Source organism: Catharus ustulatus, chromosome 1 (genome assembly GCF_009819885.2).
Source record: "Catharus ustulatus isolate bCatUst1 chromosome 1, bCatUst1.pri.v2, whole genome shotgun sequence".
NCBI classification, from domain to species: domain Eukaryota; kingdom Metazoa; phylum Chordata; class Aves; order Passeriformes; family Turdidae; genus Catharus; species Catharus ustulatus.
Genome location: NC_046221.1, coordinates 41,124,677 through 41,137,967, shown reverse-complemented (window position 1 = coordinate 41,137,967; position 13,291 = coordinate 41,124,677). Strand labels below are relative to the sequence as shown.

Here is a 13,291-nt window from a genome sequence, read left to right as displayed (position 1 = left end):
TGAACAGGTGTTGTGTACTGTTCAAGTGACTAGCTGAGGGCTTTTGTGGGAAGTCAGACCAATTTACTGTATGTTTGTCTGCAGGGATTTAATGTGTGGTAATGGCCCTGATGAGGCCATGCCATATAGATCTACTCATCTGTGGAAGGAAGCTGTGTCTCCTACTGCAAGGAAAGCAGGTAGGTTTGGTGTAAGATATTCAGAAGGCCTCGATTCTAAACTGCTGAAAATTTCTGTTGTTCTTTGGCAGACTGTGTGATCATAGATTCATAGAATGGTTTGGGTTGGAAGAGACCTTAAGATCATCGAGTTCCAAGTCTCTGCCATAGCAGATGCACCTGTCACTATATACCAGGATGACCACAGCCCCATCCAGCCTGACCTTGGGCACTTCCAGGGATGTCCACAACTTCTCTGGGCAATCTGTTCCAGTGCCTTGTCACCCTCACAGTAAAGAATTTCCTCCTGATATCTAATCTAAAGCTGACTTCTTTTAGTGTAAAGTCATCATCCCCTTGTCCTAACACCACACACCTGTGTAAAAAGTCCCTCTCCAACTCTTTTGTAGGCCCTTTTAGATAGTGGGCTGCTGCTGAATATCTCCCTTGGACCCTTCTTCAGGTTGAACAGCTCTACTTCTCTTAGCACAGGGGAGGTTCCCCAGCCCTCTGATCCTCTTTGTAGCCCTCTGGACTCACTCCAACAGGTCCTGTTGTTCTTCTGGTGGGGGCTCCAGAGCTTCATGCACTAGTCCAGGTGGGGTCTCAGGAGAGTTGAGTAGAGAGGGAGAATCACCTCTCTGAACTTGCTGTATGCATCTCATTTTTCTGTCAGATACCTCCTTTTTCTATCCTTCATTTGACTTGTTTATTTGGATGATATAACTATTAAATTCTCTGTTGTCTGGACAACAGCTTGTTGTTGACAACCTTAATGTTAGCCCGTAAGCACTGCTGTAACATAACCAGCCAATTCACAGAGAGAAATAATGGCAAGAAGATAAAAGAAGAGGAAAATTCCTAATACAAATACATGAAAGAGCAAGACAGTATTGGCTATACGTGTTGGAAAACCAAGGTTTCTGTATGTTAGGTTAATAGCTTCATTATTAATATCTGGAATTTCAAAGAATATCCTGACATGATGCCCAAGGCTTCATGCTGAGAAAATAGCCAAGCTGTTTTCTTTTTCTAAAAGCTGTATAGTTGGTTCCATAAGTAAACATGTGTTCCTTTTGCTGCAATGATACAATTATTTGTATCTACTTTGTTTTTAAGGAAATGAGTTTTTAACCCCGTAATGATAATAGTGATACACAATCCCTGATCAGGACAAAAAGTTGAAGAGCACAGAAAAAGCAATAGGAAAAAAAGCCTGCTGGGATTTCTATGAGGTATAGTATCTGACGTTTTACTTTGAACTTCAGCAGAACTCGTGTGGAATTTACACTGGCTGCCAAAGCAGAATGCTTCAATTTGAAATGCAGTATAAACATGACAACTGTTACTCTGGTCACAAAGTTTATTTACACCTTTGTTGATTTAAGGCATTCTGGTGAAGCTGTAAATTCTTCTGTACGCAACATGGGAACACCAGGCAATGCTAGAAAATTTTATTTTCTGTCACTAACATTGTTGCTTGTTGTCCTTCTTTACACTTATGAAAATACTTTTATGTAACTATTAACACATGCTGATGTGGTTTTTTTCCCTAGGGATTATTCTACTCTAAAATGACTTCAGTCTCTTAAGTGTTCAGTCAAGGAACCAACAGGTATTTTTCAATAACTGTTATTAAATGTGCTTTAGAATTATAATTAATGGTGATTATGGTTTCTGGCATATGCTTAGAACATTGTGTTCTATAATGACTAAAACATGTTAGCAAAATCTTGGGTAGTGGATGTCTGTCTTGTCTTTTTTTTTCTTCTTTTTTTCTTGGCAACGTTAGACCTTCTGTGTGGGACAAATCACATTTGTAATGGGTAAAAGAATGAAATGGATTATCTTCTCATTTTTACTATACCATTTTTTTTTTATTTAACAGTAAAAATATTGCTTTATTTTGTAACTTGAGCAGGTTTTATCTAGCTATTGTTATATATATTAAAGTAGCGTAGCAGATTTTTTTTCCTCTGTGCCTTTTCACAACAAAGGTGGGCTTAAAGATGTGTGAGTAATAGCATGGGGGAGAGCAGTAAAGAATATAAAATAAGATCAGCTTTTTAACCATAAACAATTTGTCTTTGAGGATTTACACTTCAGACAGAAATATCTGGGGCTTAAATACCAACTTACAGGAGAAAGTCAAATCTCCTTCACCTCAATTCATTTAGTGAAACTTGTATTTGCCATTTGAAGCAAAGAAAACCAACATATGATATGGGTGTGAATCTTTGGAATCACAGAATATTTTCTCCCTTTCAGTTCTGTAAAAAGATATGACAAAATGACTAAAGGATTCACCCATGTGAGGTAGGAGTTATGTACTTCTACCTGGTTAGAGGCCTGGAATTGCTTCTGAGTGGAAAGTGAAACATGTGAGTTGTAAAACCAAAAAAGAATGTGAAGGCTGTGAAATTGTGGAATTGGGACAGGTGAGAAGCATAGATAATGAGCATGGGTTGCAGATTTTGTCGAGCTTTGCTATCATAAATTTTAAAAGACACCATTCTTCACCTTTTACTTACCTCTCGGTACTTGCTTTCCAGTCTTGTTTTGCATCAGTTTTCTACCACATCGGTGTTGTTTGCAGAGAGGATGTGTGCCTTGTATAATGGCAAGTTTTAGGTCCAAAGTTCAAGTCAGAATTTGAGAAAAGGCACTTTTGTTTGATAATATTCTCAGAAAACTTAAAATGCAGTGTTGGCCTCATGACTACTATCCCTTCCTTCCTTACCTTCCATCTGTATGTATTAAGACTAGTGTGACAAGAACTTGGCAAAATATCAAAAGCAGTGAACAAAAGTCCAATGGTCAGGGGCAAGAATCCACAGAAGCTATTGAGCTTGAAAAATTTAGGTAAAAATATTTAAAAACTGATGATGACACTCGTGTATCTCTGAACATCTTTATGTACCTAAGAGTATCACCTTGTCAAGGTGTTGAGGGCATTTGTATTTTTACCTATGTCTGTTACTTGTACTTTTCCTGTTAATCCAGTATTTGAGATAAGAATTACAGTAATTTCATGACTATAAGGTGCACCCTTTTGACTAAAATTTTGGCCTGAAGCCAGAAGTGCGCCTTATCGTCTGGTGCGTCTTATATAATGTACAAAGTTGCAAAATTTGCCAAGCCGGAAGTGAGAGCCGCGAGGGGGGGCGGCACCGCAGGAGCACCGAGTTGCGATGGGGGGGCGACCATGGGCGGCCCCAGGTGGCCCCAGGTACCAGGAGCAGCGCTGGCAGGGAGGCAGGGGGCAGCCCCAAGCACCTGGAGCAGCGCTGGCAGGGAGGTGGGGGGCGGCCCTGGTCAGCCCCAGGTGCCGGGAGCAGCGCTGGCAGGGAGGCGAGGGACGGCCCCAAGTGCCAGGAGTAGCACTGGCAGGGAGGCAGGGGGCGGCCCCAGGCACTGGGAGCAGCGCTGGCAGGGAGGCGGGGGGCAGCCCCGGGTTGCCCCAGGCACCTGGAGCAGCAGTGGCAGGGAGGCAGGGGGCGGCCCCGGGCAGCTCTAGGTGCCGGGAGCAGGGCTGACAGGGAGGTGGGGGGCTGCCCCGGCTGGCCCTAGGCACCTGGAGCAGCGCTGGCAGGGAGGCGGGGGGCAGCCCCGGGCACCAGGAGCAGTGCTGGCAGGGAGGTGTTACTACTTCGTTACTTTGTTGCACGTGGCACGGATCCTCACTACAAAAAAAGAGTGCGCCTTATAGTCCAGTGCGCCTTATATAATGTACAAAGTTGCTAAATTTGTCGACTCCCGGGGGTGCACCTTATAATCCGGCGCACCTTATGGTCATGAAATTACTGTACATATTTTTAACTTTTTAGACCTGTTTATGTTCCTGCCTTTGAAAGTGTCAAACTTTCCCACTCAGCAGAGTATACTGGTGAGAGTTAATAAACTCATTTTCAATAGTGATAGTTTCTTTACCTGGAAAAGTTATACCATTCTGATAGTCTCAAATTATTCATGAAACAGACTGTTAATGTCTGGCAATCTGAAGTCACGTTATTCTGTGGTAAGTGCTGATATGACATTTCTTAGTTTTTGTTGCTAATGTTAAGTTGTAGCAGTGTAAAACTGTCTTGTGGAAAGTTAATTTGCAGTTCACAGGTTGTTTTTTTTCCTTCCTTCGTAGCGTGACCTGCAAGAATGAGAGAAGTTTTAGCAAACATCCCAAGCATCAGCTGTTTCATGATATGTTTACAACTTTAGTTAAGGACAGACTTACCTGCAGGTCAGTATATGAAACACATTCATAACCAAGAAGGAGGACCACTGTTTCTTGCCTTCCATGAAGAAGCAAGATGCATAGATATTATCCCGTATTGTTACAACAACACACCTTTCTTTGGAAATTACCAGCAGCACTTCATAATCTGAGTTTTAAACAATCTCTTGTGTATTGGCTTTGAGGAACGGTGCTCGGCTTAGTGGGAGAGAACAGAGGACTGGGTCCTGATGTGATAAAACTTGGATGACCAAAATTCTAACTGCTGTATTTTCTTGATCATTTACCTGTATGTGGTGTCTGTAATCTACGATTTGCTTTTCTATTTTTTTTTTTACTGATTCTATTTGTATTTTGTGGACTGCTACCTTTATAGTGAGAGGCCAATGGCTTCCTTAAAATTCAGATGAATTGATGCCACTTGTTTGTATTTAATTGTATTTCTCTGTATAACAGGATTGGAAAGGATAATCCCTTTTCTTATGCTGCTCTCATTTCTGTGAGGAAAAAGTAAAAAATTTAAAAAAATAGAAGGGGCAGAGAAAGATATTTTCAGGGGAAAAAATGCATTTACAGGATTTTTTTACTATATTCCTTTGCAGTATTGTATTGTGTTTTCCTTTTGAAAGCCAAAATACATTTTCTAAAAAAACCCTTAAGTAGTACAGAAGTCTAAAGAAGGAATCCTAGAGCATTGAAAGGTATTAATGTATAACTTCTAGAATTTGCAGAGGGCTCTAAAAACACCACACAGTTTCCTTAGACCTTTATTCAGTACTAAATGGGGGACGCTTCTTTGATTATCTAAATGTAGTGAGTTTAAAATGGATAATTTACAGTAATTTCACGAATACAAGCCACACCATTTTGACTAAAATTTTGCTCCTACACCAGAAATGTGACTAACACTCAGGAGCGGCTAATATGTGAATAATTTTCTGACATTTCCAGCCCCAGAAGTGGAAACCGGGGTGCCGAGTCGAGCAACCTGCCAGTAAAAGCCGGCATTTCGCGATTGTTACAAATTGTTACTCTGTTGCGCCATGGATGGAGCTGGCTCCCTGCAGGCAGCATGGGGGGGCGGGGGGAGAGGCGGGAGAGCTTCCTCCTTCCCTCCTGTCCCGCAGCCCGGGGGAGAGATGGGGGGGCCCCATGCTGCCATCCCTGCAGCCTGGGGGGGAAGGCAGGGGGCTTCGTGCTCCCATCCCCGCGGCCCGTGGGGTAAGCGGGGGGCTCCTGCCCCCGCCTGCCGCGGCAGGAGCAGGCAGGCTCCGTCCCCGCCCGCCACCTCTGCCGTGGGTGCCGGCAGGCTCCGTCCCTGCCTGCCACCACGGGGCAGCGCCGGGCCAGGGTGAGTGAGCCCAGTGGCAGCGGCAGCCGGCCCCGAGCGGCCCCGCCGAGTGGCCCCACCGAGCTGGGCCCCCTGGCCCCGTCGGCAGCCCCGAGCGGGCCAAGCCTGCACAGCCTTAGCTGAGTCAGTAAACCTCCCGCCATGCCGTGATTCTGTTGCTATTTGGCAACTTTGTTGCACGCGGGTCCTCGCTGCGAATGACAGAGCAGCTTATACTCAGGTGCGGCTTATTTATGGACAAAGAACGAAATGTTTGCCAGCACCCAGAGATGCGGCTTATAGTCCGTGAGGCTTGTATTCGTGAAATTACTGTAAGTGTTTTTTAAATCTAGTATCTCTTTTTTTGTATCTGGACTTAGTACTCACCAGTGGGAGGTCAGTGGCTCAGCTTCATTAGCCAAAAATCTAAGAATAGCTTACACCATGATTTCCCAAGTTCTGTTTGTACATTGTGACATACTTGGCTTATATTTTGGTTTTCTTTGGTGGTTCTTTATGACAGTGATATGGCAAAACAAACCTCTTGTATTAAGAATGAGAGCAACCAGGCAAGGTTGATGAAATAAGCATAAATTTGTAGATATGTAGATAAACTGGATTCTACCCTGGTGCATCTAGTGAAGTGTATTGTAAATGAAACTGCAGTAGAAGAGGCTCTCAAATGTTAACCAGGCTTAGAGAATGACTGTCCACCATTGTAATATCTTCAGGCCAGTTTAAAATCTGACCTACAAATTTTGCACACAGTTATATGGTTGCTGTTTTCTTTCCATGAAAGTCTTGTGCTGTTCTAAAGTGGCCAATTATGGAATCATAAAAAATGGTATTGCTTTGGGCAGAATATTAGCATAAAGGGCTGAGGGTTTGTTAGTATCTATTTGTAAAACATTTATTTTTATGGAAGTATTTTTAGCTATTGGCATCATTCCCAGCTGCAAATGATGAAATGGGAAGAAAACTGCCATGACCCATACACTTCTTCTGTTTCCAAGAAACCTATCCAAACAAATTTTGTCCTCTCAGTTAAAACAACAACAGAAAAACACATAGCAAAGATGTCTAATTTTAGGTTTATTTTAAATAGGGAAATGGGGATATATACTTTCAACAGGCAGTGGAAACAGTGATTCCTTTACTGGTATTTTATGCAGGATTACTGCCCCTGGACACTTTCTTCAAATCTGATTTGTGTTTTCTGCCATGTCTTATGCTGGGGAATCATATGGAGAAATAAAAAGAAGGTAGTTCTATATGGAAATGCAATCCTATTTCAAGAACATTTAAACTAAATAACAATTTATTCCCAGCATAATAGAATTAGAGTTTTTAAAAGCCAGGATAGATTATGATAATTCAAAAGAATGTTTTAAATAAAGCTATTTTTACTTCTGTAATACCTATATTTTTGCATAAGTATATTTTGTGCACTGAAGTTTGCTGTGGGGTTTCTCACTTACTTTGACCTTTTGGGTCTTGACCCAAACACTAAAAGTTTATATCAAAGCATGGTTAGTTTGTTCTTAGAGATAAGCACATATTTTCCTGCATCAGTTCAGTGACAATCAGTGATGGCTGGTAATGCTCATATAATGAAATAAATTTATTTATAGCTGCTACTGTGTTTGAACATAAATGGTTATTAAAAATTCTATGGATTGGTATGTTGAACAGTTGTTGTAGCTCAGTAATCATCTAGTCAATTGATCCTGAATCAAACTGTTTTATATAGGTATTTAAACACTTTTTTATTGCATTTGGTTTATGTTTTGAGTATTTCATTTATAGGCAGTGGGTTATTCAAGCTCCATCCATCCATTTTCTTAGAGTATTAATCTGGTGGAGATTATTAATAAGAGATCCATGCTACCAGGTCAGTATGTCAAAATATTGTTTCTTGCTTGCATAAGGGGATGCATGGAAGTGTCATGCATATGGCTTGTGTTGGTGCTTGAGTGTAAAAACGTTTGTTCTTATGAATGCACACCTACATGTATGTATCTATATTTCTGTATGTAAGGATGGAAATTGCAAATAAACAGATTTCAAGAGTGATTTTACACCATTACTACATAACTTGCTGAATTTCTGGTGTTTCTTATGTTGTGTCTGTTGTTGCTGACCCTAACAAAGAGACTGTAAATCTCCATAATAGTTGGTCATTGCTCTGAGCCCTAGACTTGGTATTTGACTTTATCATATAGATATGTAAAACTCCCATAATGCAGTTAGTGAAGGAAATGAAAGTTCCAGTTTAAGAACCTTTGAAGTTTCACCTCTTGCATTTTTATTTATCTGCTTATTCTAAGTAATTCTGAACTTTTTTTTTTTTTTTCTTGTAGGAAATGCTTCTCAGCCTGGGTGGAATTGAAAGTCTATCTCAGGTAGAATTCCTCATAGTACCTTTGTCCATTACGTTGCATGTCAGTTTATTATGATTAGAATGGTATATACTGTAAAATGCAGTGTACGGATATTCTTGTTTTATGGAAAAAAGCGAGTCTGTTTTCACATGAGCAGTTGGTGTGGGTTATTTCACTTGTTTTCAAATCAGCTGTCCTATAATCTAGCTGCATTCATCTAGAACTTGTACTTAGGAGACTTAAGAAATGCCTCCTGAAGTGGGAGCAGAATTAGAAAAGTCAACTCGATTGGTTCAGTCAAAAGAAACTGTAGACTTTTGAAAGGAGATGAGCAAAGTCACCCTGCACTGTAGCAAATCACTTTGCAAAGGAAAAAGCATACTGATAAAATAAATGTTTTTTTTTTTAAATGTTGAAACAGGTTTAAACGTTGGGGCTATGCTACTACTAGTGCATTACAGAATATTTTTTCATGAAACAACTGCACCACCTATAGGATCTCCCTGTGCAGAACAGTTTAGATTTTTTTTCTTAATGGTATCCTTTATTTTCTTTCTCTACTTGTAGAATAAGGAAACAGTAGCAAATCATTATCTTAATTATGGAGAAGACCAGCATAATGTACACAAGTTGGTCAACGTGACATGTAAGTACAATATCAGAAATGGTAAGATTACTCACAAGCCTTTGTGTGAGGCTTGTGTGAGGCTTAAAATGTTTAAAATACTTGAAGTGGTCATTGAGTAATACACTACTATATTCACATGCATCATCACACAAGTAAAAGCCAAAATTTCTGTAGAAAAAAAAAGCTTGTTTTTCTACATAAGTAATATTTCTTTAAGAAATTAGTATCTTGTTATGCATTGAAATAAAAGAGTAAAATGAGCTAGTTTTGGTTCAAAGAGCTTACACAATGTTTTGCTCTGTTATCTGACTGGTAAAATAAAAATATTACTTTTAGAAAGTGAGAAAGAGTCAATTTATGTGTCTTCCTTTGTTCTATGGACATTTTCCAAAAACTTGCTGCTATTAAAAATCAGAGAATGGGTTATAGCAAGTGGAGCATATAAAGTTGCTAATTTTGTTGAATGAGCTACTTAATGGAATAACGCATGTTTTTCAGATTTGACCTAGGTCAGAGACTAAATTCCTTACATTGTCAAGTTTGTAAGATAATCTCTGTGTTTTACAGATGTATTAGTAGTATCATAAAAATAATGTCTTCTCTGTAAGTTACTTGGTCTGATGTACAATTATTGGCTGCTTCAGATAAATAGGTTAAAACATTTGGACTAATAGATAGTAAACATTTGGACTAATCAAAATATTTGTTCATATAAAAAGTAGTGCTTTTTATACATTGTCCTGAGCTTCATATTACTATGATTCAAATAGTTTTATGTATTTTTAAAATGTAAATTTATTTTAAAGTTTTTTTACAGAATTTTCTGCTGTGGTTTTTCACTAGTAAAGTATTCTGTATCTAAATATTCTGTCAGCCCAGACATCCCTTGCTATACATTACCATCAATCTAAGAATCTATACTTAACTATTGCTGATTTGTGGCTAAATTAAGATACAGTTGAGATCAAGTTCAATATAACTAGGGTTTCATGATTCTATCACGCTGCAGAAAAACAATGGCAATTTTGATCATATAGTATCAGAGAAACTATTTTTAGAGAATCTAAATATGGAGTTTACTTTAATATAAATCATGAACAGAAATACAGACAGGGCCTTAAATTACTGTGCTGTTTAAATATAAGCTGAATATTAACTTTTTACTTCAGGAGGCCTGATTTAGAGTTCTGAAGTTTTACACAAAACCAAGTTTTTACAATGATGTAATAGAGCTGCTTTAGCAGTTAAATTGATACTAATTGTAGTTTGAGAGGAAACATCCTTGCTTGTCCTGCTTGGGTGTATTCTAAGATTTTAAGTGTGTATTTGAGTTTACTTTGAATGTACCTAAGACTTTTAACATATTGTGTAAAGATTTGGTATCTTAATTTTTGCTTTTCAATAAGTATTTCTGTATGTGTTTGAGTCATAAAAGAAAATAATATACTTTGTATTTACACAGAATCACACATTTCCTTACCTTATTTCATATGTTTTTTCTAGACCTTAGTAAATTTGTTATCTGCCAGAGACAGCCATGTGCTTTTTGGTGCCCTCCTTGCTCTGACTAGTTTAGCAGAAAAGTAGGTTCAACTTAATATGCTATAATTAACAAAAGCTTTTTAATGTTTTTCTCTTGACAGAGTATTAAAACTACTCTTTATGAAGAAAACTTAAATGTTCTTAATTTTATATTGAAGCAATAGAAACTAAGTAAAAACTTTGGTCCTTGCAGCAGACTACTTGGTCATGTGGATAACTCTGCAAGAATGGAAGCACAGAATTTGTCTTTGCAATCCTCATGCAGGATTCTGAAATTTCTACTGACTTCCTACATGTAAAAATCTTTTGTCTTCAGTTTAATATAACAGTGCCTCACCATAATCAGGTATTGTTCAGTGTAGTAAATTATAAACTCGTACAGCCAAATCTGTGTATAGCTCATTAATTAGTGGCTAAATTTAAAAAAAAAGAGGGGGAGTAAGAAAGAGCAAAAAGGGAACAGAGTAACTTTCATCCATAATGGTGTTATAGAAGAAAAACTGCTATTATTCATCTTTTGTCCCCTAGACTTCCCGAAACTCTGATTCAGTTTAATTTTTTTTCAATGTCCATGTTAATTTAAATGATGTTATGCATACATTTTCAATTTTCATCTAACTTTCTTCGCTAAATGAAAGGTAGGATTTTGTGTTAAATTTGGACTGGGCGAGAAAGAGTTTGGAGTATATTGCAAATGCTCATAGAAATTGTGATTATTTTAAAAAATGTACTCCATTTGCTTTATTACCAGTGACATACAAAATATATTTGTGTCTTTATGCATTCACATTTACTTTTTTTGTACTGGGAAATTTGGAAAATTGTTGTTGTTACCCTTGACCCAGCATATATTTGTGGTTGTGTTAGTGTGCATATGATATTATTACTTAAGACTTGGGAAAAAATAATTCATCAAACATACAATGAAGGAGGCAAAAGAGCAATGTGTGTTTTTTATATACAGTAATTTCACGACTATAAGGCACACCCTTTTGACTAAAATTTTGACCTGAACCCGGAAGTGTGCCTTATAGTCCCGTGTGCCTTATATATGGACAAAGTTGTGAAATTTCCCAACACAGAAGTGGGAGCTGCGAGGGGGGGCGGCGCCGCAGGAGCGCCGAGCTGTGCGGTGGGGCAGGGAGACAGTGGCCCCGGTCCAGCAGGAGCGGGGCGGGGAGGCAGGGAGCCGCCGGCCCTGGCCCGGCTGGAGCGATGAGGTGGGGACCGGGAGCCGGTGGCCACGGCCCGGCTGGAGCAGGGTGAGGAGGCAGGGAGCTGCTGGCACCAGCCCGGCAGGACCGGTGCGTGGGGAGGGAGGCGGGCAGCCCCAGCCACTGTGCGGGGAGGGAGGGAGGGAGCCGGTGGCCACCCTGAGCCAACTCAGAAGTGTGAGCTGCGGCTGCGCCACGGCAGCCCTGAGCCACCCCGGACTGCGGGCAGCCCCTGTTACTAATTCGTTACTTTGTTGCGCGCAGTGCAGCTCCTCGCCGCAAAAAAAAAGTGCGCCTTATAGTCCGGTGCGCCTTATATAACGTATATATTGGCCACTCCTGAGTGTAAGCCGCATTTCCGGGGTGGGAGCAAAATTTTAGTCAAAATGGTGCGGCTTATAATCGTAAAATTACTGTAATCACAGAATAAACTGAGTTTCATGACGTTTAATACAAAAAAACTATGCAGCTTAAAATTGACATGTTGTTTCACAAACTATTTCTCTTTTCTTAAGAGTATGATATTTCTGAGATAACTTCCTGGCTTTCTATCTCCAGAAATAAACCATTCTTAAAATCCTTGGTTGTATTCCAGACCTAGTCAAAAATAGAAATGTTAAGGACATTATTAACATCAGCTAAAAGCTGTAGTCAGCTCTTAAACTCTAAATGTTAAATCAAAGCCTTCAAGTTAGCTTAAAACCCAACTAGAGATATTCCTGGAGGAAATGAGAGACCAAAAACCTTAAATAAGAAAGAAGTTCTTGCATATTTCAAAACTGTTGGTTAAGAGAAAAAAAATGAAAGTAAGTCTAGAAAAAATATTTTTTATTTTTCTTGAGCACTAAAGTTGTCAATAAATTGTACTGATTTACACAATTTTTATCTAAACAATATAACTATATATTTTAGGCTGAGTCTGATTTCAGTAAAATAAAATATCACTTGTTTAAAATAAACGGTTTTAACAGAGATGTTTTCTGCATTGCCGTAACAGTGCATGGTAACTGTGGTGTCAGTAAATTGCTTAAAAATTGATGGTACAATGTGCAGAGCTGGAAAAAGAAGTTTCAAACTTTACTTTTTCTGCTCATTATGTTAAAAGACAGCGACATCTCCATTTGTTTAAACTCCAGCCAACATCCCCCTTTCAGATCAGGACACAGCATCAAGCATGTTCATTTTAGTTAGAATTCCACTCTACGATAGCACTGTAGTAATTTTAAATCCTACTTTCTTTTTGCTATTATAACTTCAAGAGTTGTATGGTGAACAAGGTGGAGCAACTCACTTGGGTTAAAAACAGAGGAAAAAGGTGTGCAGCTCTTTCAGTTATGTTCCAAGGAGGCCAATCTGAGTAACCTGTAAATGTTTATATCATTTGGTGTCAAAGGGCTCTTGGATCAGGCTGTTGGGAGCTTCTGCTTCTGCTGTAGCTGCTCTGTCCTTGTCACAGCCTTTGCAGCAGCCTGCAGTAATCCTGGTAGCAGACAGAATGTGTTTGACTTAATGACGCCACTGCACAGCCCAAAACCTAAGCTTAACCATGGTCTAAGCTTAATTCTACCTTCATGAACAGTTGAAGAAAACATCAGGAACTGCAGAAGGGCCTCAGCAGAGCTGACACCTATTCCCTTCAACTCTTCTAGAGAGAAGAGTAATCTCTGTCAGGGACCTTGTCAAGTAAGTGGGAGCACACTCCAACTTAATCTACCAGTGCCCATCAATCAGACCTATAAAGTGGATAGAATAATGGGGGACACATGGTTCCATGAAAATGGAAGCTGAAGTCAGTATGGTTTTCACA

The 13,291-nt window shown here is 39.5% G+C and overlaps 1 protein-coding gene across 1 annotated transcript in view; it reads left to right on the top strand.

The window, feature by feature from the left end:
- Window positions 1–2,856: 2,856 nt before the first annotated feature.
- The window catches only part of NEK10 (NIMA related kinase 10), an 84,994-nt gene continuing 74,559 nt past the window's right edge, over window positions 2,857–13,291 (top strand). The window contains 9 exon segments of the mRNA XM_042779014.1: window positions 2,857–3,020; window positions 4,297–4,395; window positions 7,526–7,610; window positions 8,080–8,121; window positions 8,668–8,746; window positions 9,109–9,139; window positions 9,141–9,174; window positions 10,232–10,311; window positions 13,134–13,167. Coding sequence (XP_042634948.1) covers window positions 2,857–3,020; window positions 4,297–4,395; window positions 7,526–7,610; window positions 8,080–8,121; window positions 8,668–8,746; window positions 9,109–9,139; window positions 9,141–9,174; window positions 10,232–10,311; window positions 13,134–13,167 — 648 coding nt within the window.